Consider the following 23,290-nt stretch of genomic DNA (forward strand, 5'->3'; position numbering starts at 1 on the left):
GGGAAGAATGTCATCAGTAACAAGCCAGCCTGACAGCTTAATTACCAACACTGCTAAAGATTTATTGGTTTATCAATCAGGACCCCAGGCGCTGCCTTTCCCCTCAGGGGACGGAGGCCATTACCATGAACCCATTGGCCCATGTGACCCAGACTCTTTTTTTGCCCTGGCCCGGTCAAACGAGGGCCATCCAAAATCACTGCTACACTCAATACCACTCACACACTCATATCCAAGCAGGCATGGATACAACTACTATGTATATATACATCCACTCTTACATTCATTCATACCAAAGGGTTAAGAAGTACTCGTGTATACAAACAAAGCGACGTGTGGAGGCATGCGTGCAACCAATCCTCTGCATACGCACACACACACACACACACACACACACACACACACAAACACACACACACACACACACACACACACACACATATGTAGGCGATGAACTTCTACTGTTCTGAGACAAAAGCCCAGATGAGGTGGAGATAGGGCCAAAGGAATGGGGCTGCAGGCCAACCACTGTGTGTTCGACTTTACCAAAAGGTATTTTTAGTACCACATCCGACGTTTCCCACCATCTGGACGCAATCATCTCATTTTCAAGTGAAGATTTAGCTCATTTGCAATCTCACCAATAATTTGTGACACTAACACAAGGGCACACAGAGTGAGAGAGACCACGATGGAGATGTGAGAGTGATCCATTGGTTGGCAGTGCATTGTTGTGTGGTGGGTGTAGAGAACAGGAACACCAATCACCGACACCCCCCCCCCCGCACACACACACACACACACCACACACCACACACACACCATCACCCCACTCACTCCCTCTACCCTCTCTCCAGCCAGCTATTCAGTAAGGCAGGCGGGCGGACAACTGGTACGAACTCTCGTGGCCTTAGCTGAGAGTGTAGCCTGTAGTCATGTTGAGGCATTTTAGTGAAATGCTGCCCTCATGTGACAGCCGCATGGAACACCGGGTGTTCCACGTCAGTCTCCCAGCAGACGGAGCAGTACCTGAAAGAACCGCCTCCAGGGTCGTTGAGCTTGTTTTTCTGATTCCCAGAGATCTGAACCGCCAGGCCCATGGGACTCCTGCCCGCCTGGATGGCAGCTCCCTTCCCCACCATGCCTGCAAAGCAAAGGGAGTAGAAAAAGGAAAAATAAAACAATGAAAAGAAAAACAGGAAGGAGTAATATTATCACTCAAGTGTCCCTCTGTATCTTCGTCAAATCTCCTGCTGTCTGACAACTACCTTCACCCGTCTCTGTCACCCCTCGAAGGGGCAAATGGGGGTGAAGTGGTACGGCCGCTCTCCCCAGGTTGGTGCGGAGAGCGTCATTCTGTCAATATCACTGCGCTTCACTGGCTCTCCTTACACTCCGAAACCGCGTCCTGCTCCAAGACACGTTTTCCGGAGAGGCACAAGGACTGCCAGAGTGAATTTAAACTTGATTTTAACAGGCATGTTCCTAGCCGAGAGGCACAGAAAAGTATTTTTAGAACTATCCCCGCATTCCAATTTATGGGCATAAAACAACCTACAGATCTTTCACTTCAGGCAATCTTGGGGAAGGGGGCAGATCAAATTTGTATGCACCTCCAAACACACACACACACACACACACACACACACACACACACACACACACACACACACACACACACCAAACGGACACAAACACACATACGTACGTGCACACATGCACACCACCTGAGAGCTCCCAACTCTCATAGGGGAGCGGTATGCCAAGCTACTGTTGGGGGCGATATTTGCAGGCTTCTGTGGGAAGAGTGTTTGTGAATCAGTGTGAGTAAGCAGCAGAGTAAATGTTTGAGAACGCTTTCTAACCGGACAGAGAAAAAGGCACATGCTCCCTCCCCAGCTCCTGCCTGTTTACACATCCTGGTGAGCGAACGGTGCAGATCTACTGATGTCAATCTTTCTGCTGGAGTTTATTTAACCAGCAGGGTCCTCACCGCGTGAAAACATTATATCTTCACCAGCAACGAATGCAAACATTGACAACAAACAGCTCGGTGTGTCTTGGCTGAGATGCGAATTTGATAGAAATTGCGCCAGGCAGCTGAGTTTAAAAATTGACTCTTTTCCAAGGCGGGACTAAGCAAAGGAAAGCAGCATTAGCTACCAACGATGCCATTACTGACAAGCACCGTGCAACAAGATACAAGAACTGTGTATCAGAAAATTACATGCAACACGGTTGACTGAGGCAGGAAGCCTGACTGCTAATGACTCACCTTGCGCTCTTACAGACTGTGTAATCACTGCAGGCATCCGTACCTGGCCGCCGGCAGCAGCGCCTACTCTCTTGATACTCTGGGGAGGCAGAACAAGAGAAAGGCAGATAAAAAGATAGAAAGAGGGAGAACCTTAACTTATTATTTGCAACAACAACAAAAAAATGAGCAAGGTAAAGTGAAAGGCAAGATGAATGAGTAAATAAATGTATGTCTGCTGCTGTACTTTTCCTCATTGCGGAAATATTTGGAAAAATTCACTCCGGCTCTCTTTGCAGTTGTCAGAGGTTCAAAGAATGGTTTTGAATCTAGCTGGTTAAGGGGCACAAGAGCTTTGGGTTACAATGTACTTGTTTAGTTTCAATGTGTGAATCGCAACAGTGAATTATCTGCCCTACGAAGGACGGGTGCAGGATAAAAACATGCAGGGATGCCTTCTCCAATGGCTGCCATTGAATGAGGGAGGGATTGACGCAGAACATATTTACGTGAGGGAAGACCTGTTATGTCAAGTGCCTGAGCTAGTGTTACTGGCCCAGACAAACAGAGTAGGAAGGGAACATCAGAGTGAAATAGTAGCATCTGGGAGATAAAGAAGCATAAGAAGGAGAAAAGGGGGGGGGGTGAGGAGGTGGGGCTGGGCTATTAGAGACACTTCCTTTCTCAGCAGCAGCCACAGGCCCAGCCCGGAGTTCAGCCATCCATTCCCACCAGTTTGCTTCCTGCTGCATATTTTTTGTTGCCTTGTTTTCCATTCCCTGACACATACTATATTACTGCTCAAGCGACTGAAAAAAGGGACAGAGGCCATTTCTCCCAGATATCCACTCCAGGGGCCTCCGAGAAAAGAGAAAGGAAAAAAATAAATAAAAAATTCGGCACGGGAGAGAGATAGCTAGCACCTCTGGCCAGCTGGTGATGCACTTAAGAGAGAGAACGCCCAGGCAAAAAGTTACAAAACCAGGGCAGTTGGCGACACGTGTGCATAGTTCCGACACATTTTGCATTTCAAAATTCGCTTCATTTGTTGGCTGGTGTCAATGATGTTGGTCAGTATCCGATGTGACGTATGAAAGGTAAAACTGAGGAATACGGTTCTGTCATTACCTTTCTGTAAATGTTCAATTATCAAAAGCATCACAACATCTAAAATGATTAAGGGACTACAACCCCGACACACGTGTGGCTGAATAATCGAATTTTTCCCAGGATGTCTCTTTATGCATGCTCAATAACCCAGGTAAGGAAATCACAGAAATTTGAATGATTTCTGACACAGCGGCCCTTGGAAGGGGAGAATTCCCACATTAAACAGGCCCTGGTTACGTGTGGTTATCCTAACTGGGGGTTCGTCAAAGCCAGCAAGACGCCCAAACAGTGCACCGGCCAACTGAAGAGAGGAGAAGGACAACAGCTGTCTAAGCATAAACCAGTGGTGATTCCTTATGTGGCGGGGGTGTTGGAACAATTGAGAAGTGTATTTTCCAAACACCACGTCTCAGCTGCTTTCAAATCTCAAAACACACTGCACCAGAAATTGGTGCACTCCAAGGATCGAGTCCCCCCGGCACAAACAGCAATATAGTGTACGCTGTTAAGTGACAGGAGGATTGCCATGACTTGGGGAAACTAAACAGATGCTGGCCAAGAGGATGGCACAACACAGAAGAGCTAACGCGTCAGACCAGGACTCCACAGTCTACACCCATCTACAGGCCAGTGGCCGCTCCTTCAAGGAGGGTGTGCACATCCTTGATAGGGAGGAACACTGGTTTGAATGGGGAGTCAAAGAGGCCATCTATGTGAAGAGGGAACGACCATCCCTGAACCGATGGGGGGGGGGGGTGACCTAAGAGTACATCTGTCACCATCTTACAATGCTGTGATTGCAAACATGCCGAAATCCTCTGTGAACAGCACACATGGCCATCGTAACCCTAGTTAATGGTCACGGCAATTTGCATATGAAACCCATCACTGTTTTCGGGCGTTATACCACTGTGCTGCTTATAACGGTGGGGACACTGGCAGTCAGTTGAGACTGAGACTGAAGAAGTCACTTAGATGAGTGATGAAACATTACTCCCAATAAACGCTGTCCAGATGAACTGATTCAACTGTCTGGGAATTTTCTCAGAGTTTCTCTACAACCGATGCCGTTTAGGCATAGCATTTAATGAATAGATTTTCAAAACTGTTTCAAGAAATTGTCCATGCTGCTCCAAAGACAGCTGAGAAAAGAGTTTTTTTTGTTTTGATATTCCTTCCTAGTACACGCAAGTAGCTTTGGGTGTACCAGGGGCTAGCATTTACAAATGTTTTGAGTGTGATATCTTATGTTGGGGTTGGCACTCAAGTCTGTTCAGACCATACAGTCAGTCGGTCAGTCAGTCAGTCAGTCAGTCAGTCTGTGTGTGTGACAGCGTGAGCGTGGCCGAGCAATGCTGCGAGACCAGAGGCATGTTCTTGACGTACACTGCTGCCACCACATTGCTTTAGAATTGACCCAAGGCTGACCTAGTTACCTTGCTTCACCCTACAAGTCTACCACCGCTAGTGCATGAGAACATGAGGGCACCGAAACGCAGGCCAGCACCATAGCTAGTCTGTCAGTCTATCCCTAGGGGACGGAGAGAGGAGGAAAGAGAGACAGATGGGGGGGGGGGGGGGCAGGGAGGAGAGTGTGAGAGAAGAGAGACAGAGGGATAAAGGTACGAAAGAGGGAATGATTAAGAGAGACGGAAGGGGCAGAACGAGGAGAGTAAAGAGGAACGGGGGGATAGAAACAAAAGGAGCGAGACAGGCTAAAGGCCAAACGGGTTACGAGAGTGAAAAAGAAAGAGAGAGAAACTTCTTTTCTCTTTCTTGACCTTATTCCTGCCCTCGTCCAGTCCAGATACAAGAATGCGTGGCGCTGGACTCAGACATTACTTGACCTCTTATCAGACATCTATCCTCTGTGGCCTCGCTCAGTTTTCATGTGTACACACCCACACACACACACGCACACACACGCACACATTGACATGGGTCCCATAGCAACACAGTGATGGAGGCCTATGTCAGGAAGGCTTGGCCGAGGCTGGAGGTAGCCGATGTTGGCCAGGCCTGTTAACAGAGATGTGCCCCTGCAGCTTGCCTGGCCTCTGTTCAGCTGTCACACAGCACAGGGTCAGCCAGATCCACTACTGCCTGGGACAGCACTGCCGCCAGTATGTTTAGAGTTAAATAAACAGGTCATGACCTTGGCAATGGCTGCAGCCATCGGTCGCCATCTTTACATGGTGAATCAGCAGATTAATTAGGAATATCAAGAAACGCTTAATGGGGCAAATAAGGACCAGCGGGCTGACATCGTGATGGGGGGTGGCACTCTTCCACTACGGATCCTGGGATTAAGCACTAGTTTTGGCAAGCATCAACCCTGCTGAAGTCACTTTTGGCAGGGCACTAAATCCGTAAAGAAAAAGAATAAAAAATAATTTCCCTACAGAATTAGTTAGTATCTAATTTTTTTTTTTTTGGGATTTGTTTCCTTTTTCTTCCAAATTGTACCCGGCCAACTACCCCACTCTTCCGAGCCATCCTGGTCGCTGCTCCACCCCCTCTGCCAATCCAGGGAGGGCTGCAGACTACCATGTGCTTCCCCCGATACATGTGGAGTCGCCAGCCGCTTCTTTTCACCTGACAGTGAGGAGTTTCGCCAGGGGGACGTAGCACGTGGGAAGATCATGCTATTCCCCCCAGTTCTCCCTCCCACCCAAACAGGCGCCCCAACTGACCAGAGGAGGTGCTAGTACAGTGACCAGGACACATAACCACATCCAGTTTCCCATCCGCAAACACAGCCAATTGTGTCTGTGGGGACGCCTGACCAAGCCGGAGGTAACACAGGGATTCGAACCGGTGAGCCCCATGTTGGTAGGCAACGGAGTAGACCACCATGTAACCTGGACGCCCTGTTATTATTTTTATTATTACTACCCGTCGAATTATTATTTAATCCAAACAATTTGTTCCCGATCAAGTCTTCATAAATGCCGACTAGGAGGGTCCGCGGTGGCGTAGCGGTCTAAGCGTCGGCTTGGTGTCGATGCAGTTGCCCACTGGGGACTGGGGTTCGCGCCCCGGTCTCGTCAGATCCGACTATGGCCGGACTCGATGAAGCAGCAATCATTGGCAACGCTGTCTTCGGGAGGGGGGCGGAGTCGGCTTGTGTTCGTCATGTGAATGCGTCTCTGTGTGTGTCGGAAAAACAGTGGTTCGGCTTGGATTCGCCTTGTCACGAAAGTGGGGAGGCGCTTTCCTTCGAGACTGCCGGCCGGAGAGATGCAGTTGGCGAACGCATGCAATACGAGGGTGGGTGTTTGAATTAAAATAGGGATCAATTGGCCACTAAATTGGGAGAAAAAAAGGGGAAAATCAGAAATAAATTTAAAAAAAAATTAAAATAAATAAATGCCGACTAGGCAGTAGCCTAAAAGGGTGAAGTCGTTGGTTTGATCTCCCAGGACTATCTGCGAAAATCTGGGAAAGTGTGAAATAATGTTATACCCACCCCTCCTCATCCAGTTACAGCCGAAGTGCCCTTGAGCCAGGCCCTTAGTTCCCCTCTGACCTGTTTGAGAAGAGCTGCTTCACTGGCGAACAACTGAAGACTGGATGGCTAGGCCAGCTCCTTACTATTGGTTGCTTGTTGTGATGGTTATCCGAGTTTAAGTAAATTATATTTTATTGATCAATCTGTTACGATGGAAATTTGATTTTGCTTCCTGCATTGTCCAGACTGAAGGCAGCAAAGTGTCAGTCACAGATCAGTGGCACCTGTCATTCAGACACCATTCACATAATAGCTATGAACAGCTTAGTTTAGACGTGTATGATGGACACTGGGGTGGATAGTTGGACTAGTCATGATGAATACCCATCCACCCATCCCTTATCCACACCGCTTATCCTGCTCTCAGGGTCGCGGGGATGCTGGAGCCTATCCCAGAAGTCACATGGCGGCAGGCGGGGAGACACCCTGGACAGGCTGCCAGGCCATCACAGGGCGCACGCACGCACACACACACACACACACACACACACACACACACACACACACACACACACACACACACACACACACACACACACACACACATTCACACCTAGGGACAATTTAGTATAGCCAATTCACCTGACCTACATGTCTTTGGACTGTGGAAGGAAACCGGAGCACCCGGAGGAAACCCACACAGACACAGGGAGAACATGGAAACTCCACACAGAGGACAACCCGGGACAATCCCTAAGGTTGAACTACCCCGGGGCTCGAACCCAGCACCTTCGTGCTGTGAGGCGACCGCAGTAACCACTGCGCCACCGTGGCGCCCATGATAAATATCATGTACATTAACTAAGAAAGACGTAGGACCAGAGGAGTGCTTTACTTCTTCCTACTCCTTTTCGGACAGGTAATATATATTTTGTTGTTACTGAGATTGTATTGTATATGTTTACAGTTCATTTTATCTATTGTTTTGTTTGTTTTCTTATTTTCTTATTATCATAATTTTTTTTGCATGTCCAAAATAAACTAAACTAAACTACATTCTGTAATTCACCATGCATGCATATCTCTGGACTGTGGGAGGGAACCGCAGCAGGCCCACTGAAGGAAATCCACAAGAACCTGGATTTATTCATCAAACTTGATGAATGTGGATTTATTCATCAAGTTTTATCTATTTATCAAACTCCAGACAGAAGACGACCTGGGACAATCCCCAAGGTTGAACTACCCTGGGGCTCGAACCCAGGACCTTCTTGCTGTGAGGCGACCGCACTAACCACTGCGCCACCGTGCCCTTTACTATAAACTAATGACTACTTATCAAAGGTGATATAGAAATTTAAGTTTATTATACTGTTAAGTTCAGTGGTAGGCCCATTCTGAATAATACTGCCAGTTAAAAGCTTAAAACGTAAATGCTAATTGTAAATGTAACTACTAAATAAACAGAGGCACACACACACATACACACACAAATATACATAGATAAAAAGTACTTATGGTGTATACATACCATGGCAGCTGTGTGTCCGGGTGTCCCAGTGGGTGAAGCGATAGTGCCCGTGGTGGTGCTGATGCTGTTAGGGTGGCGCACGCGGACAGCTGGCCCTGCCATGATGGCAGGAGTGGTGCCGCTAGCCACAGGTTTGACCCCCTGCTGCTGGGGCTGGGTCAGAGACTGCTGACTGTTGAGGAGAGACAGCCGCAAGGCTGGAAGGCTTTTCTGTTGATAGGGAGAGAATACAAACGTTACTGGAACACAGCCATACAGCCATGTACTCAGTTCCATGACAGTAAAGGTCATTAAGAAGAATGGGATGGGAGCGAATTAGCAATAATAATCAGGAGTGTTTTAGCATTTGTTAACACCTTTACCCACTCACACTATGAAAGCCAAATGCGTCACATATTTCTAAACTTATTTAGCATTTACGTCCTGGGTACGACATTAAACTGCAACCGTTGGGTCGTCGGCGACTGAACGGGCACCCCCACTTCAACCCTTGGGTTGTTGTGAGGAGGGTGTGTGGACGCCCAGCAGGACTAAAAACAAAACCTGTCAAAGGGCGGATGAGTTCCTTTGTGAACCAACGGCCAGCCACACCTGGAGAGGAGATAGGGACCACCAGGTACTCCCCCTACTGAAACACAATGATGACTCAACCGAGACTTGTTGAGGCATCAGTTGTGCTCCTACGACCTCCATAGGTTACGGAACTGATGATGATGATGATTTAGCAGAATCACATATTACATGAGACATAGACATTATTATATTATTAGTATTATTATTATATTTCCACAGGATGTTGCAATGAAACCTTTGATGTAGAAAAAGGAGCTCAACAATTACTACTACTACTTTCGGCAGCTCCCGTTAGGGGTCGCCACAGCGTATTATTCGTTTCCATTTCTTTTTTTCCAAAAAAGGATTGTTGAGCTCCTTTTTGGAAAAAAAAAATTCCAAACAGGAGCTCAACAATTAAATAAAATAATTAAAAAACAAAGAAAGAATAAAAAATATTATTTTATTATTATTATTATCATATTATCTGAGACATATTATTATATGAGACATATTCTGTTGTATTTACTGCCAATCCATTAAAATAGAATTTACCAACTTTACTTAGTACAGGCAAAATTAACTCTACTCTTGTGATCACTTTGGAAAGACTATTTTAACAAAATGCAATCCCTTGCAGTGGCAAGTCTTTAAGCATGTCTTATAAATGATGAGTTTCTTTTTTTTTTTTACTGAAACAGCTAGTTTAGAAAAGTGAAATCTATGAGTAATTCATTGTCATAGATTACATGTTTCTTGCCATTCAGACTTAGTCTTAGACTGACTTTATTTTCATTCTAGCCATATACAGCTAGCACAGTTGAAACAATGTTCCTCCAGGACCATTGTGCTACATAGAACAACACGGAGCCACAGGAGACTACACAAAACTAACGTAGACTACACGGGCCTAAACAAGAATGCATAAAATGCATGTGTGCAAACATATACAACCTGCGCAAGACAGTGCAAAATTAATAAGACAGACGTTGCAAAGTTACAAAGACATCTGCTATAAGTTTAAAATTAAGCCATTGTTTGCCTTTTTTTCAAGCCTGGTGGTACACACTGAAAAAACCCTGAACAGACGAGGCGTGCGGGATGGCATACTGGCGCGGTCAGCTTCGGTCAGGTGGCATAGAAGGTGGTCTGCAATTTATATTTGCTTTCAAATGTTTGTTCGCTCGGTATATTCAAGACTTAAAACAAAGTGATCACAAGGAGAGGAAGCTGCATTTATTGCATAAAAATGTACAATAAATTTGAAAATATAAAGATAAATAAAAATAAAATATATAAATAAAATAATATAAAATTAAATAAATAGAAATATTACATAGAAATAAGCTGTGTAACCTATGACCTTTGCAAAACAGTTAGCACGCCATGGACACAATGTGCATGAATCATTGCTGCACTTTATCTTCCTTGGCTTGGAGAAACATTTCACCATGGCATCATGATATGGAAATTTTTTGGAGAAATGTTTTGGAGAAAAGCATTAATATGTTTGGTTGTCAGTCCCCCGTGTTGGCGCTTGGAGCTTGGCAGCTCCATGCTCACGTTAGCTTACCTGTATCCCATACACTCGCACTCTCGCTACGCAGTAATTTAAAGGGACTCTGATAGCAGTGGCACTCGCATCGTGTCAAGAGTTTCACAGGCAATGACACAGAGGTTGACTCACATTTTGGAACAGCGCCGCACAGAGGCTCCCAAAGGCAAATGATTATTGATTTCTGAATGAATGGATATTTGGTGTTATTTTTGGCACTAAAAAAAAGTTTTTTGGTTTTTTTTTTTTGGCCTGACAGCCCACCGGGCCTATACAATTATAGGGGAGACACTAACAAGCTGCTGTAAAATGTAAACATACTGCTGTAAATATAAAGTACAGCATTAGCAGCAAGAATGCAGGTGGTCATTACAGTACTTTAAGAAAGAAATGTGAAAAAATTTGTAAGAGAAGTGGAATGGTGTTCAACTGAGTATGAGTGTGTGTATGTGCACATGTGTGTGTGTGTGTAGATGGGCGGATGTCAAGTCCAGTCACTGGGTATTGAGGTGTCTGATGGCTTGGGGGAAAAACCGTTTCACAGTCTGGCCGTGAGGGCCCGAAAAGTATGATACCTTTTGCCAGATGGCAGGAGGGTGAAGAGTTTGTGCGAGGGGTGTGTAGGGTCATCCACAATGCTGGTGGCTTTGCGGATGCAGCGTGTGGTGTAAATGTCTGTGATGGAGGAAAGAGAGATTCTAATGATCTTCTCAGCTGTGTTCACTATCCGCTGCAATGTCTTGCAACTGGAGACGGTGTAATTTCCAAACCATTTAATGATGCAGATGCCCAGGATGCTCTCACTAGTCCCTCTGAAAAATGTGGTAAGGATAGGGGGTGGGAAATTTACTTTTCTCAGACTTTGCAGAAAGTAAAGACACTGCTGGGATTTCTTGGCTACAAAGCTGGTGTTGAGGGTCCAGGTGAGGTTCTCCACCAGATGAACACCAAGGAATTTGGTGCTCTTAACAGTATACATGGATGAGCCATCGATGTTCAGCAGAGAGTGGTCACTCCGTACTCTACTGAAGTCAACAACCATCTCTTTTGTCTATGTTCAGAGACAGGTTGTTGGCTCTGCACCAGTCTGTTAGCCGCTGCACCTCTTCTCTGTATGTTGACTCATCGTTCTCACTGATGAGACCCACCACAGTTGTGTCGTCAGTGAACTTGATGATGTGATTCAAGCTGTGCATTGCTGCGCAGTCGTGAGCCAGCAGAGTGAACAGCAGTGGACTGAGCAAACATCCTTGGGTGCCCCAGTGCTCAGTGTTGTGGTGTTGAAGATGCTGTTCCTGATCTGTACTGATTGAGGTCTTCCAGTCAAGAAGTCCAGGATCCAGTGGCAGAGGGAGGTATGCCCAGCAGTGTTACCTTTCCAAGTGCTGAGGAATGATTGTGTTGAATGCTCAACTGAAGTCTATGAACAGCATTCGAACATATGTGTCCTTTTTGTCCAGGTGGGTGAGGGCCAGATGGAGGACGGTGGTGATGCCGTCATCTGTTGAGCAGTTGAGGTGATACGCAAACTGCAGGGGTCCAGTGAAGGGGGCAGCAGGGTCTTGATGTGCCTCATGACGAGCCTCTCGAAGTACTTCATGATGATAGGTGTGAGTGCAACGGGACGGTAGTCATTGAGGCAAGACACTGAAGACTTCTTCGGCACGGAGATGATGGTAGTTGCCTTGAAGCACATTGAAACGACGGTACTGCTCAGGGAGATATTGAAGATGTCAGTGAGAACATCCACCAGCTGGTCTGCACATCTTCTAAGTACTCTGCCAGGAATATTGTCTGGTCCAGCAGCCTTCCGTGGGTTGACTCTGCATAGAGTTTTCCTCACATCAGCTGTGGTTAGACACAGCACCTGGTCCTTGGGAGGAGAGGTGGTCTTCCTCAATGAAATATTATTCTGTGCCCAAAACCAAGTGTAGAAGTTGTTCAGCGCATCTGGAAGGGAGGCATCCCTATCACAGACAGGTGATGTTGCCCTGCAGTTAGTGATGGCCTGGATACCCTGCCACATGCACTGCGTGTCACTGCTATCTTGGAAGTGGCTGTGGATTCTTTGGGTGTGTGTGCGCTTTGCTGCTCTGATGGCCTGGGACAGTTTGGCCTTCGCTGTTCTTAGAGCCACCTTGTCACCTGCTCCGAAGGCAGACTCTTGGGCTCTCAGCAGTGCATAGACCTTCACATCCATGGCTTCTGGTTGGAGCGTGTAGTGATGGTCTTGGAGTCAGTGATGTTATTGACGCAACTGCTGATGTAGCTGGTCAATGATGCCATGATTACTCCAAGTTGGTGGAGTCGCAATCAGTTCCCTCCCTGATTGTGCCAGTTATTGTGCTCAAAACAGTCATGAAGCGCAGAAATGGCTCCTGGTGGCCAAGTTTTCAACTGCTTCAGAGCCAGTTTGGAGCATCTGACAAGCAGTCTGTATGCTGGGATTAGCATAACAGAAATGGGGTCTGAGTAGCTGAGGTGGGGGTGGGGCTCTGCCCGGTACATGCCAGGGACATTCGTGTAAACAAGATCCAGCATGTTCACCCGTCTTGTTGCAAAGTCCACATATTGATGGAATTTAGGGTACACTGACTCGAGATTCATGTGGTTGAAATCTCTGGTGACAATAAACAGTCCATAAGGGTGTGCATTCTACAGTTTGCTAATAGCCTGATGCAGCTCATAGAGTGCCTCCTTAGCATTTGCCCTGGGGGGAATGTATACTGCTATTATAAGGACAGTGGTGAATTCCCATGGTAAATAAAATGGTCTGCATCTAACAGTCATAAACTCCACCAACGATGAGCAGTAACTAGAGACTAGCCCCGAGTTTTTGCACTATTCCATGTTGATGTAAACACACAAGCCACTGCGGCACGAACCGAGACGAGCCCATCTAGTTGGATGCCGGTATCTGGAACTGTGTCATTGAGCCATGTCTCCATAAAAACAAAGACGTCGCAGTCTCTGAACTCATGCCACATAGTCTGCTGGAGTCGGATGTAGTCCAATTTATTGTCCAGGGAGCAGATATTGATGAGCAGGATAGACGGGAGAGCCAGCCATCTAGGATCAGTTTTTAGCCTAGCATGGACCACCACCCTCTCGCCATGCTTCCGCTTCCTCGCATATCACTTACGATGTCTCTTCCCCCGGCCACCAGCATCAGGCGATGCCGAGGTCTGAAGGCCTGGTTCCTGCAGCAAGCTGAGATCACGTAGCTCTTCCAGCAGATCATCACGCAGGTTGGAAATTATTGGGTGGTTTCTACACTGTAGCAGTGTCTAGTTATAGTAAACATGAATATGGGTTCCTCCAATGTCCATGTGCCACAATTTGCCATTTCCCATAACCCATTTTCACAGAAGACCTGAAGAACTTGATGTTTGTCTGTTGCGACTATTTCAGGGAGATTTTTGATGTAAGTGACCTAACATTGCATGACAACATGTGTTTGTGGCCGAGCTGGGCGACCCGCATGCCTTGATGTGACGAACATCACGGTTGGCTGAAGAAGCCTGTGAGCCACTGGCAGGAACGGCTGTGGGGGCCACTGTCACACACAGTCGGAAGTCAAGCCAGAGGGGAGATGAAAGGGTTTGTGTGTGTGTGTGTGTGTGTGTGTGTGTGTGTGTGTGTGTGGGTGTGTGTGTGTGAGTGTCTCACATCATCCTACTTGCAGGCCCTGCCCTCACCGGCCCCGCTGCCAGTCTCTGCCCTGAGAACAGACATGCTTAGGAGGTCAATTTAGGGTTGAGTTTGCAGGGCTTGTTAAGGGAGAGCTCTAGGAGACAGGTTCAGAGGGCCTGCTAAGTAGCCAAAAGGGGAGGCCAGGTTAGGGGGTGAGTTCAGAAGTCTGAAGGGCAGCTAACAGGTTCGTTTTAGGGGCCGGTGTTGGGGCTCAGTTTAGAACACTAAACAGAATAGTTTAGAGGGTCAGTTTTGGGCAAAGATTTAGTAAAGGACTATTTTAATAGACTAGTTTAAAGTGCTATTTTAAGGAAACAACTTAAGGAACTAGTTCAGCGAGAATTAGTCTATGCAAGTGCTTTTGAGGCCAATTTTGGCACTGTGTAAAGTGAATTTAAGGATTTTAAGGACCCATTCAAAGGACTGGTTTAAGGAGTTTAGGAATCCAGCTGTATAGTCAGTTAAGAGAGCCAGACTAAAAAGCAGCCTGGTAGCTAGCTTAGAGGCCTAGTTAATGGAAATAGATTATAGAGAAGGGGATAATTTGGTTTCCAGGGTTTTTACTATGTCTCCTACTTGCATAGAGTCTGGCAAACTCAGGGATACCATTTTGGTCTCTGTGTATGCAACTTGAAGGTATATGATGTGCATATTACGGAACAATAGCTCAAAACTATAGTCCAGTTTTTAGGATTTCACATGCACTTGTAAAAATGTTGGTTATTCACACATAATAAGTAAAAAGTGTTAACGATCAGCTTTGGAAAAGGTGTATAAACCCTCTTTTGAGAGGAGCTGCTAATGATCCTGGTAGACATCAAGCAACTGGGCTAATCTAGGCCTAACTCACCATTCAATATACCTTCTAATTGCACGTACAGACATAAAAAGGTATGTAAGAGTTTGTCTGACTCTACTTATGTAGGACACATCACAAAAACCCTGTAAACTAAACTATCCCTTTAAGTGATGTCAGTTTAATGAGCAGTTCGAGTGGAAGTCTTTGGGAACAAGTTCGGTGCCCAGTTGAGGAGAGTGATCCTGGGGTCAGTTACCAACCTTGAGGAAGGGCACCAAGTAAGGCTGAGGAGATGACTTGAGCTCAGACTGCAGCCGGCTAGTGAATTCCTCTGGTTCAATCTTGGCATCCTGTGAGGTGGCGGGGGACAGAATCCAATTGGCTCAATGAGTAACAGTTGACAAGTGAGAACAAACCACAAGAGAAGCACAACTGAGTACAATGAGCTGAAACCCCACCACCGGAGTCTGTTGATATTGATTCAGAATTCAACATGCACCCCCTTACCCACCCATCCGTCCCACTTACCCCTGAGGCACAGCTCATTAATAACTCTAAATAAGATGTAAATTCACAAGAGAAAATATGCTGTAAGAAAGAGTTTCATGCTACCATCTACAGGTAGAATGTGTATATTACACCAACACTTAAAAAGACAAACTTCAAACTCTTACTCAGACTTTCACAGTCATGTCATTAACATCATATGTATATTTTATGTTTATTTTACAGCAAAAAAATGTTATATAACACAAACTCATAATGATAAAAAAAATTGTGAACTTAAAGGCTGCTATGTCAGGCTGGGCCTTCTAAAACAATAGCCATCAGAAAAAAACATTTTTAGTTCCTGTATTAGTAATGCTAGGTACCAAAGGGTATCAAAAGCTTCACAAATTGTTATCCACATTCAGAGATCAAGTTTCGCTTGTATTCATTAGAATTTTTACAGGGGAAATCAACTGTGTGAGCTCTGATGCTATTTAAAAGTGGTATATATGTACTGTAGAATGGCCTTTACAGATGTTACGAATAGTTACCATTAACCCTGAAAATGAGGTAAAAGTTCCTACTAATTACCAGTTAGAGAGTTAGTTTAGAAGAGATGTAGTTACTACACCAGGCCAGTTACTTAAGTGAGTTTTACAAGAATGGCTCACCAGCAGGTCCTGAACCAGGGCCTTGACGTTCTTGGAGGTCTCGGGGGATGGAGAGTTGTGGGAGGCCAGTTTAATCAGGGTGGCCAAGAAGTTTTTACACTTCTTCACATTCTCCTGCATTTCCTGAGACAGGACAACAAAAACAGCACATTCACCTTCGTGCAAAAAAAGACAACAAAAAAATAAAATCTATTTCTCCTTCCAGTGCTCAACACTTTGCCTGCTTTCAGAGCTTTTTTTTCCCACATCAATTCTTATTTACTAAATGAAAACATACATTTACCAAATGTTAACCACTCAAACTTTATAATTTATAAATGACAGGATCGCTTGTGGTATTAAATCAGGTTGAATGTCTTTAACAGATGCCATGTAAGAAGGAGGTTATACAAAATGTCTGTTGGATCATAAATTCAGAGAGAAAAACTACAGTCAATCGATTTCAGTCTACAAAAAGATCAATCTACAGAATTAATGCAACATTTCTAATTCATTTTGTGCAGCACAGATGAAAAAGGTTTACAGTGACTTAAGAGTGACAAGCATAACTCAAGAATCAGTGTCAGAGAACTGCATACTTAAGATGATCTTTCTAGCCAAATGAGACATGGCACCCGTCCACCGTCCAAAATGCCAGTGGCAAAGAGCTCTCATTCTTATGAGGGCTCTCTGTCCTGGATGTCTGAGCGCCTCTGTATGTTTGTGTGTGTATGTGTGTGTGGGCCTCTGGCTGTATCTAGACCTATGTGTGCCCATGTATGCATGTGTCTGTCTCTACGCCTGTCTGCATGTCCATGGGTCTCTGTGTGTGATAAAGTGTGTACACAGGCAAGCGTGTATGAGCGTAAGTGTGTATGATTGCATGTGTGAGTGCATTTAGGGGCCTGTCCCTGTTACCGTATGTGTGTCTGTATGTGCATGTATTCATGAGTGTGCACGTGTGTGTGTGTGTGTGTGTGTGTGTGTGTGTGTGTGTGTGTGTGTGTGTGTGTGTGTGTGTGTGTGTGTGTGTGTGTGTGTGTGTGTGTGTGTGTGGGCATGTGTGAGACTCTTTTCCCATGCCCAGCTGTGTGAGGCAGTGAGGCTGTGGGTCCGGTGCTGTGGTGGTGACACAGCCAGCCTGCTGGCAGCTGTGACAGTGCTAGAGCCTTGGGGGTGGGGGTGCTCTGCAGTAGAGCACCGACCCGGCAGGAGAGAGAGCGGACCTGGGAGACGACAGGACCTCCGGGGGCCACGGCAATGCTGGTCTGCGGGGGCAGCGCTGGCTGTGAGGTAGCCTGGGCCTGGGCCTGAGCCTGAGCCTGAGCCTGGGGGACCATAACCACGGGGGCCGGCTGCGGAGCCGTCACTGCCACGGCCGGTGCCACAGGGCCCTTCTGGAAGAGCAAGGAACAGACAGAGAGATAAACAGGACGTGACGCCTCGCTCCCAGCAAGGCCACAGAGAACAGGAAGCAGGCGCCGCAGCACTCCTGTCACATTGGGTGTCCCAACTTCTGTGGACATCGCTTAACAGTTGAAGAGGGGGGCTGGAGGGCTAGGGGCTGGGTGAGGTGGTGGTAGTGGTGGTGGGCTACTAAAGGCAGCTTTTCTTAATAGCTGCCCACCTGACGAGGAATACGACTGAATATACTCCTACATAAGTTCATTCCTTAAGCTCATTTCATTATGAAAGGATGTGTTATCACTATTTTCAGTGGCCGAAAAAATGAAAAGCATGAGCTACATACTGGCTATTCCACGTCCATCGGTAATTAGCCGGGACGGTTCTCAAATGGGCTATTTAGTTTCTGGCAATTATATTTTAGTGGCGGAATAACCAGGTTATCAATATATCCAAAAAAACAGCTATAAATATTTTGATTTGAATTGAGCTGTGCAACCTAGTCAGGTGAGCATCCCTCAAGAGCCAGCACAACTTTAAAGATCCACTCCAGCGACCTCATCAACCCTGTTCAAATCTCTCAGTCGCTCAGGAAAGGGAGGGTATGACTCATGACCATCTCAAACAATCCCGGTCAGCCTTACTGAGGGAAGCAACAAAGCAGCTTTTTCAATTGAACGTAGCAGGGATCACTTTAGTTTGGCCTGTAAATCAATGATTTCCTTAAGAAGGCAGCGTCTGAAAATTGAGAATTTCAATTAAAAACATAACTATTGATAGCTCAGACTCAAAAGTTCATAGTTCAATAAATCAAAACTGCATTCATTAAAATGTTACCATGCTGTAAATGGAGAAGAGAACGTGGTTTTCAACTTCAGTAACATTCACCGGTGACTTTTACTTTCAATCACTTTGTCAGGTGTCTGTATCTAGCTGGGGCAGAAAGTGAGGTAGACCTGCAGAACTCCAAGTTGCTCCTGTTGACCATTACGCTATTTATCCAAGGATTGTTTATTCAGTTTGCACACACACACCCCCCCGTCTCCCCTGTTGTATCTGGTCAATTACCCCACTCTTCCGAGCCGTCCTGGTCGCTGCTCCACCCCCTCTGCTGATCCAGGGAGGGCTGCGAACTACCACATGCCTCCTCTGATACATATGGAGTCACCAGCCGCTTCTTTTCACCTGACAGTGAGGAGATTCGTCAGGGGGACGTAGTGCGTGGGAAGATCACACTATTCCCCCCAGTTCCCCATCTCCCCCCAACAGGCGCCCCGACCAACCAGAGGAGGCACTAGTACAGCAACCAGGACACATACCCAAATCCGGCTTCCCACCCACAGATACGGCCAATTGTGTCTGTAGGGATGCCCGACCATGCCAGAGGTAACACGGGGACTCGATCTGGCGATCCCCGTGTTGGTAGACAACAGAATAGACCGCCATGCTACCCGGACGCCCTGCACATTTTATTCACATTTAGATAATGATACACATTTACAGCTGGGAGTGACCCAATGCAACATACACCTTTACGCTTGGCCACTGAGCAGTTCCACTAAAGCTACTGGGAACTGAGGGCTTCATTTAAGGGCAAATTGACATTGGCTCTTTCACAGGGAGAGGGATTCCTCATTCCCTTTCCCCGTCTGGTTGGTTGGGGGGGGGTTAAACGGCAATATTGTGAACACAACTCTGGTCCACTGTACATAGACTGCCACCATCTACCAACACTATGTGATAGGGAGAGTGTTTTTCAAGACATGCAGCAATGAGGAGATATATATATATATATATACATACATACATATATACATACATACATATATATATATATATATTTGTTTGTTTGTTTGTTTGTTTTTTATTGGGAATCAAATCCGGAGACAAGCATTTGGAATCATTATATTGCCATATCTAATCTTTTCACTGATGGTCTCATTTTAGTCTTATAGAGGCATCAACATTAAACTGAGACTGATAAACTCACTGTGGCAGTTTTAAATCCAACATAATTGTGTATTTTTTTCTTCAAATATGACTGAACGTATTTTTTCCAAGTGTTGCAAACACACGCATGCACGCACGCACATGCACACACACACACACACACACACACACACACACAAAGAAACAAAAACACATTTTTTTCATTTCTGATTTGGGCTTCTTTTATATGTGGTCATAGATAAGTTATGAGGTCATGCGACCCAAGTCTGAGTGGTAAAATCAGAATTTGTGTGTGTTTCATCTTTGCCAGTCTCCATGGCACATCTCATCTCTGTAGTCATCACTCTGCTCTGGTGGATAAAATGTATAGCTCGGTATGGGAGTTAATAAACAGACAACAAAGTCACAATTCAATATATTTTTGAGGAGATTCATCTATTCATAACAAACTCATGGGCATATAGCACAATCAACCAGTGTTTGTAAAAATGACTAGGGAAGTGGCTGAGTGTGGTCACAAGATGCCCTTCATTGTTGGTGTGTCTATGCTACATGTAAATTGTTTCTTTCACACAGAACGCGACTATGATGCCACATAACTTCGTGTTCTGTGTGAAAGTACTCATTACAAAAACAACAGTTCAAAAAAATTTCCATCCATCCATTATCCCACCCGCTTATCCTTACCCAGGGTCACGGGGATGCTGGAGCCTATCCCAGCAGTCATTGGGCAGCAGGCGGGGAGACACCCTGGACAGGCCACCAGACCATCACAGGGCTTATTGAAGAAGAATCACAAAGCTTTATAACGCTATAGCTACAAACACGTAGTACTCTCCATAAAAATATTAAAGGAAAAGGGTGGACGACGAGTTTTGGACTAATAAACTATCCAAATCGGCCCCAAATATCGGCTATCGACCTCAACAACTTACCAATAATCGTATCGGTATCACCCCTGAAAAAAAAACATATCGGTCAACCCCAAATTTATACACAATTAACCCAGTGTTGAGATGAGTGACAAGGGGGATTTCTGTAGTGAACCAACTCAGTGAAGAACAAAACCATTGAAAACTGAGACCTGGGACACACCACTTCTCTTACACCGCAGACCCCGTTATAGTCTGCCTCAGCCACTCCCTGTCCTTTCACTTCTGTTTTATGACCCTTCAAAAAAATGTATTGACACACAAATTAATCGCACACAAAAAAACGCCCCCGGTGTGTAAAGGCCTTGAGGCATGCAGTGTGAATATTGTCCATGTATTTCTGGAGGGTGGGAAACACCTAAGTAGGAAATGGTAGTGAGGAAGACTAGGAGAGCATAGAGGACTGTCTCACAGAGCGGAGCGCGGGGAAGGAGGAGGTGGAGGAGGAGGTGGAAGAGGAGGAGTTCTGGTAAGCAGGGCTGGAAGGAGCGGTAGAGGAAGACGGCACCATCTTGGCTGGAGCCAGAGGACACTGCCGTGTTGTCTGGGAGGTCACGGGAGACTGCAGGACAGAGACAGAGCACAAGAGAGAGAGGAGAGAAAGAGACAGCGCAAGATAAACAAGGTACAAACAGATCAAGTGACTGTGAGAAGGAAAGGGGTTTGGGGGCATAAAAGTAACAAGGAAAGGGGGCAGAGAGGGTGGGGGATTGGAGAGAGAGCAGAAACGGAAGAATTTGGGGTCAACCCAGGGAAAATTGAGAGACAGGTAAGAAAGGGAGAGGGGGATAAAAGAGCAGCGGAGTGTGCCGTGCAGACAAGAACGAGAAGGTCACAACAGAAGACAACAAGGTGACAGCCTATCAGTGGGTCAACTGACACAAGACCAGTGTGTGTGGTTGTAAAGGGGAGGTGCTGTCGGGTCCAACTGGCCGTCATGTCACGCTGTACCACTGACATTTACAGATACACCAGATCTGATGTAGATAGTCTTTAGGGCCAGCGCCTACACAGAACCTTTGGTGTAAAGCATGGGCAGGATGGTGTTATCACACGGGTGTCATACATTTTAAGTTGAATTAGACACAAAATGTCTCCAGAAGGATGAATAATCACCCCGAAGCCCCACATCATCTAAACGCTGACATCTATTCATCTGCACTATACTAACACCACCCTGATGATGCACCTTCATTTGTGCTTAAAAACTCCACCATCAATCTCAACAACAGAGCTATAGAAAGGATGTCAGTTCATGCTCCATCCAAAATAAAAAGCGTGCAACTTTTCATTACAGTCCAACATCGACAACAATAAAAGGGGTAATTATTCATGAAATCAGCTGACGTTGTGGGAATTACAACCTGCACACTGTTGGTGCTAAATGGTTCATTGTCGGATACCATTTGGGATAATGTGATGGCTGATCCAACTCTCTTGGGTGGTAAGAAATAGTTGAAGATGTTATTTGGTCCGGCAGTACATGCTAATACGGAACGACTACTCATGTTATTGTAAACATTATAATGTTGCTTGTTCCTGACACATTGGTAACATCTGGGTATTGAGACTTAAGATTGAGTGTAATGTAACAGTAGTCAAGCCTGTAGCAAGCTTCACTGATGGCATCTAAACAGATATCGGCAAATAATTAACACCAGAATGAATCCCTGCTCAGTCCACGGCAGTGCATATCATCATCATCATCTGCGGTCACTTGGGGTTGAATATGACTGTCCTCTCTCTGGGTCCTTCTGGGTCTTCAGGTGGGTGTAGAGGCCAATCCTGAAGCTACATAATGGAATAGAGGCTGATGCGCCTGCAGCCACCACATGGTCCTTGGCAGGGGGTGGCCAGAGTCCAATGGCATGGAGAACCAAGATGATTGGGCACTATCCTTTGTTGCAGCCTTCATCCGCCTTCACTGCCGTTGTGACCTGGAGACATCTTCCGCCAGTTCCACCGTTGAGGTCTTTGTTGGATCACGCTTCGTCTGGAACCTCCCCCTAGACCTATCCGCCTTGGATGACTCTACCAAGAGCCAAGCTCCAGACGGCATAGCTCTTGGGATCATCGGTAAGCTTCTCCACCACAGCAAGGTGGCGATCCAGGAGAAGTGGCAGTGCATATACTACAGTACATACTAGAGTCCAATTTTGAACAATTAAAATTGTTTAACTAAGACAACAAAACATCAAACCGCACAGAAAATCAAATGAATTTATTCAAGATGGATTTCAAAAATGTTAGTCAAGTGAATCAGGTGAATCAGGGTAAAACCCCCTCTAAGGATTTTTCCCTCCTACGGTACAAAAGATCTAGTTCACATTTAAAGTTTAATTAAAGTACTTATCATACTTAATGTTCTTAAACGAAAAAATAAAATGGGTGGCAACTTCCCTGACGGGGCGTTCACATTATTATATCAGATCTGGCCAGTAGTGCAACATTGCCTCGCTTTATTGAGATTTTATTTTGCATTTGGCGTCAAAGACACCTGTTTTACTGTGGGCTACTGAGTTAATTATGACTCAAACCCAATAAAGATTAAGATTAATAGGTAGTGAGAACCGACAGCTTAGAGGGAGTTTCTGGTTTGTATCCTGGACAGTGCTGAAGAAATCTTTACCTCGATAACTACTGTCAATCAGAACATCCATCCATCCATCCATTATCCAAGCCGTTTATCCGAATTCGGGTCACGGGGATGCTGGAGCCTGTCCCAGCAGTCATTGGGCGGCAGGCGGGGAGACACCCTGGACAGGCCGCCAGTCCATCACAGGGCCGACACACACACACACACACATTTACACCTAGGGACAATTTAGTATGGCCGATTCACCTGACCTACATGTCTTTGGACTGTGGGAGGAAACCGGAGCACCCAGAGAAAACCCACACAGACACGAGGAGAACATGC

General features: G+C 45.9%; 1 protein-coding gene across 1 annotated transcript in view; it reads right to left on the minus strand.

Annotated features, from left to right (window-relative positions):
- The window catches only part of LOC130112072 (transcription initiation factor TFIID subunit 4-like), a 151,167-nt gene that overhangs the window by 111,859 nt on the left and 16,018 nt on the right, over positions 1–23,290 (minus strand). Inside the window, exons 3-9 of the mRNA XM_056279372.1 lie at positions 20,783–20,932; positions 17,311–17,481; positions 16,106–16,228; positions 15,206–15,295; positions 8,347–8,556; positions 2,276–2,354; positions 1,030–1,144 (exon numbers count right to left, since the gene is read on the minus strand). Coding sequence (XP_056135347.1) covers positions 1,030–1,144; positions 2,276–2,354; positions 8,347–8,556; positions 15,206–15,295; positions 16,106–16,228; positions 17,311–17,481; positions 20,783–20,932 — 938 coding nt within the window. The remainder of the gene's footprint in view (positions 1–1,029; positions 1,145–2,275; positions 2,355–8,346; positions 8,557–15,205; positions 15,296–16,105; positions 16,229–17,310; positions 17,482–20,782; positions 20,933–23,290) is intronic.

Source organism: Lampris incognitus, chromosome 4 (assembly GCF_029633865.1).
Source record: "Lampris incognitus isolate fLamInc1 chromosome 4, fLamInc1.hap2, whole genome shotgun sequence".
NCBI classification, from domain to species: domain Eukaryota; kingdom Metazoa; phylum Chordata; class Actinopteri; order Lampriformes; family Lampridae; genus Lampris; species Lampris incognitus.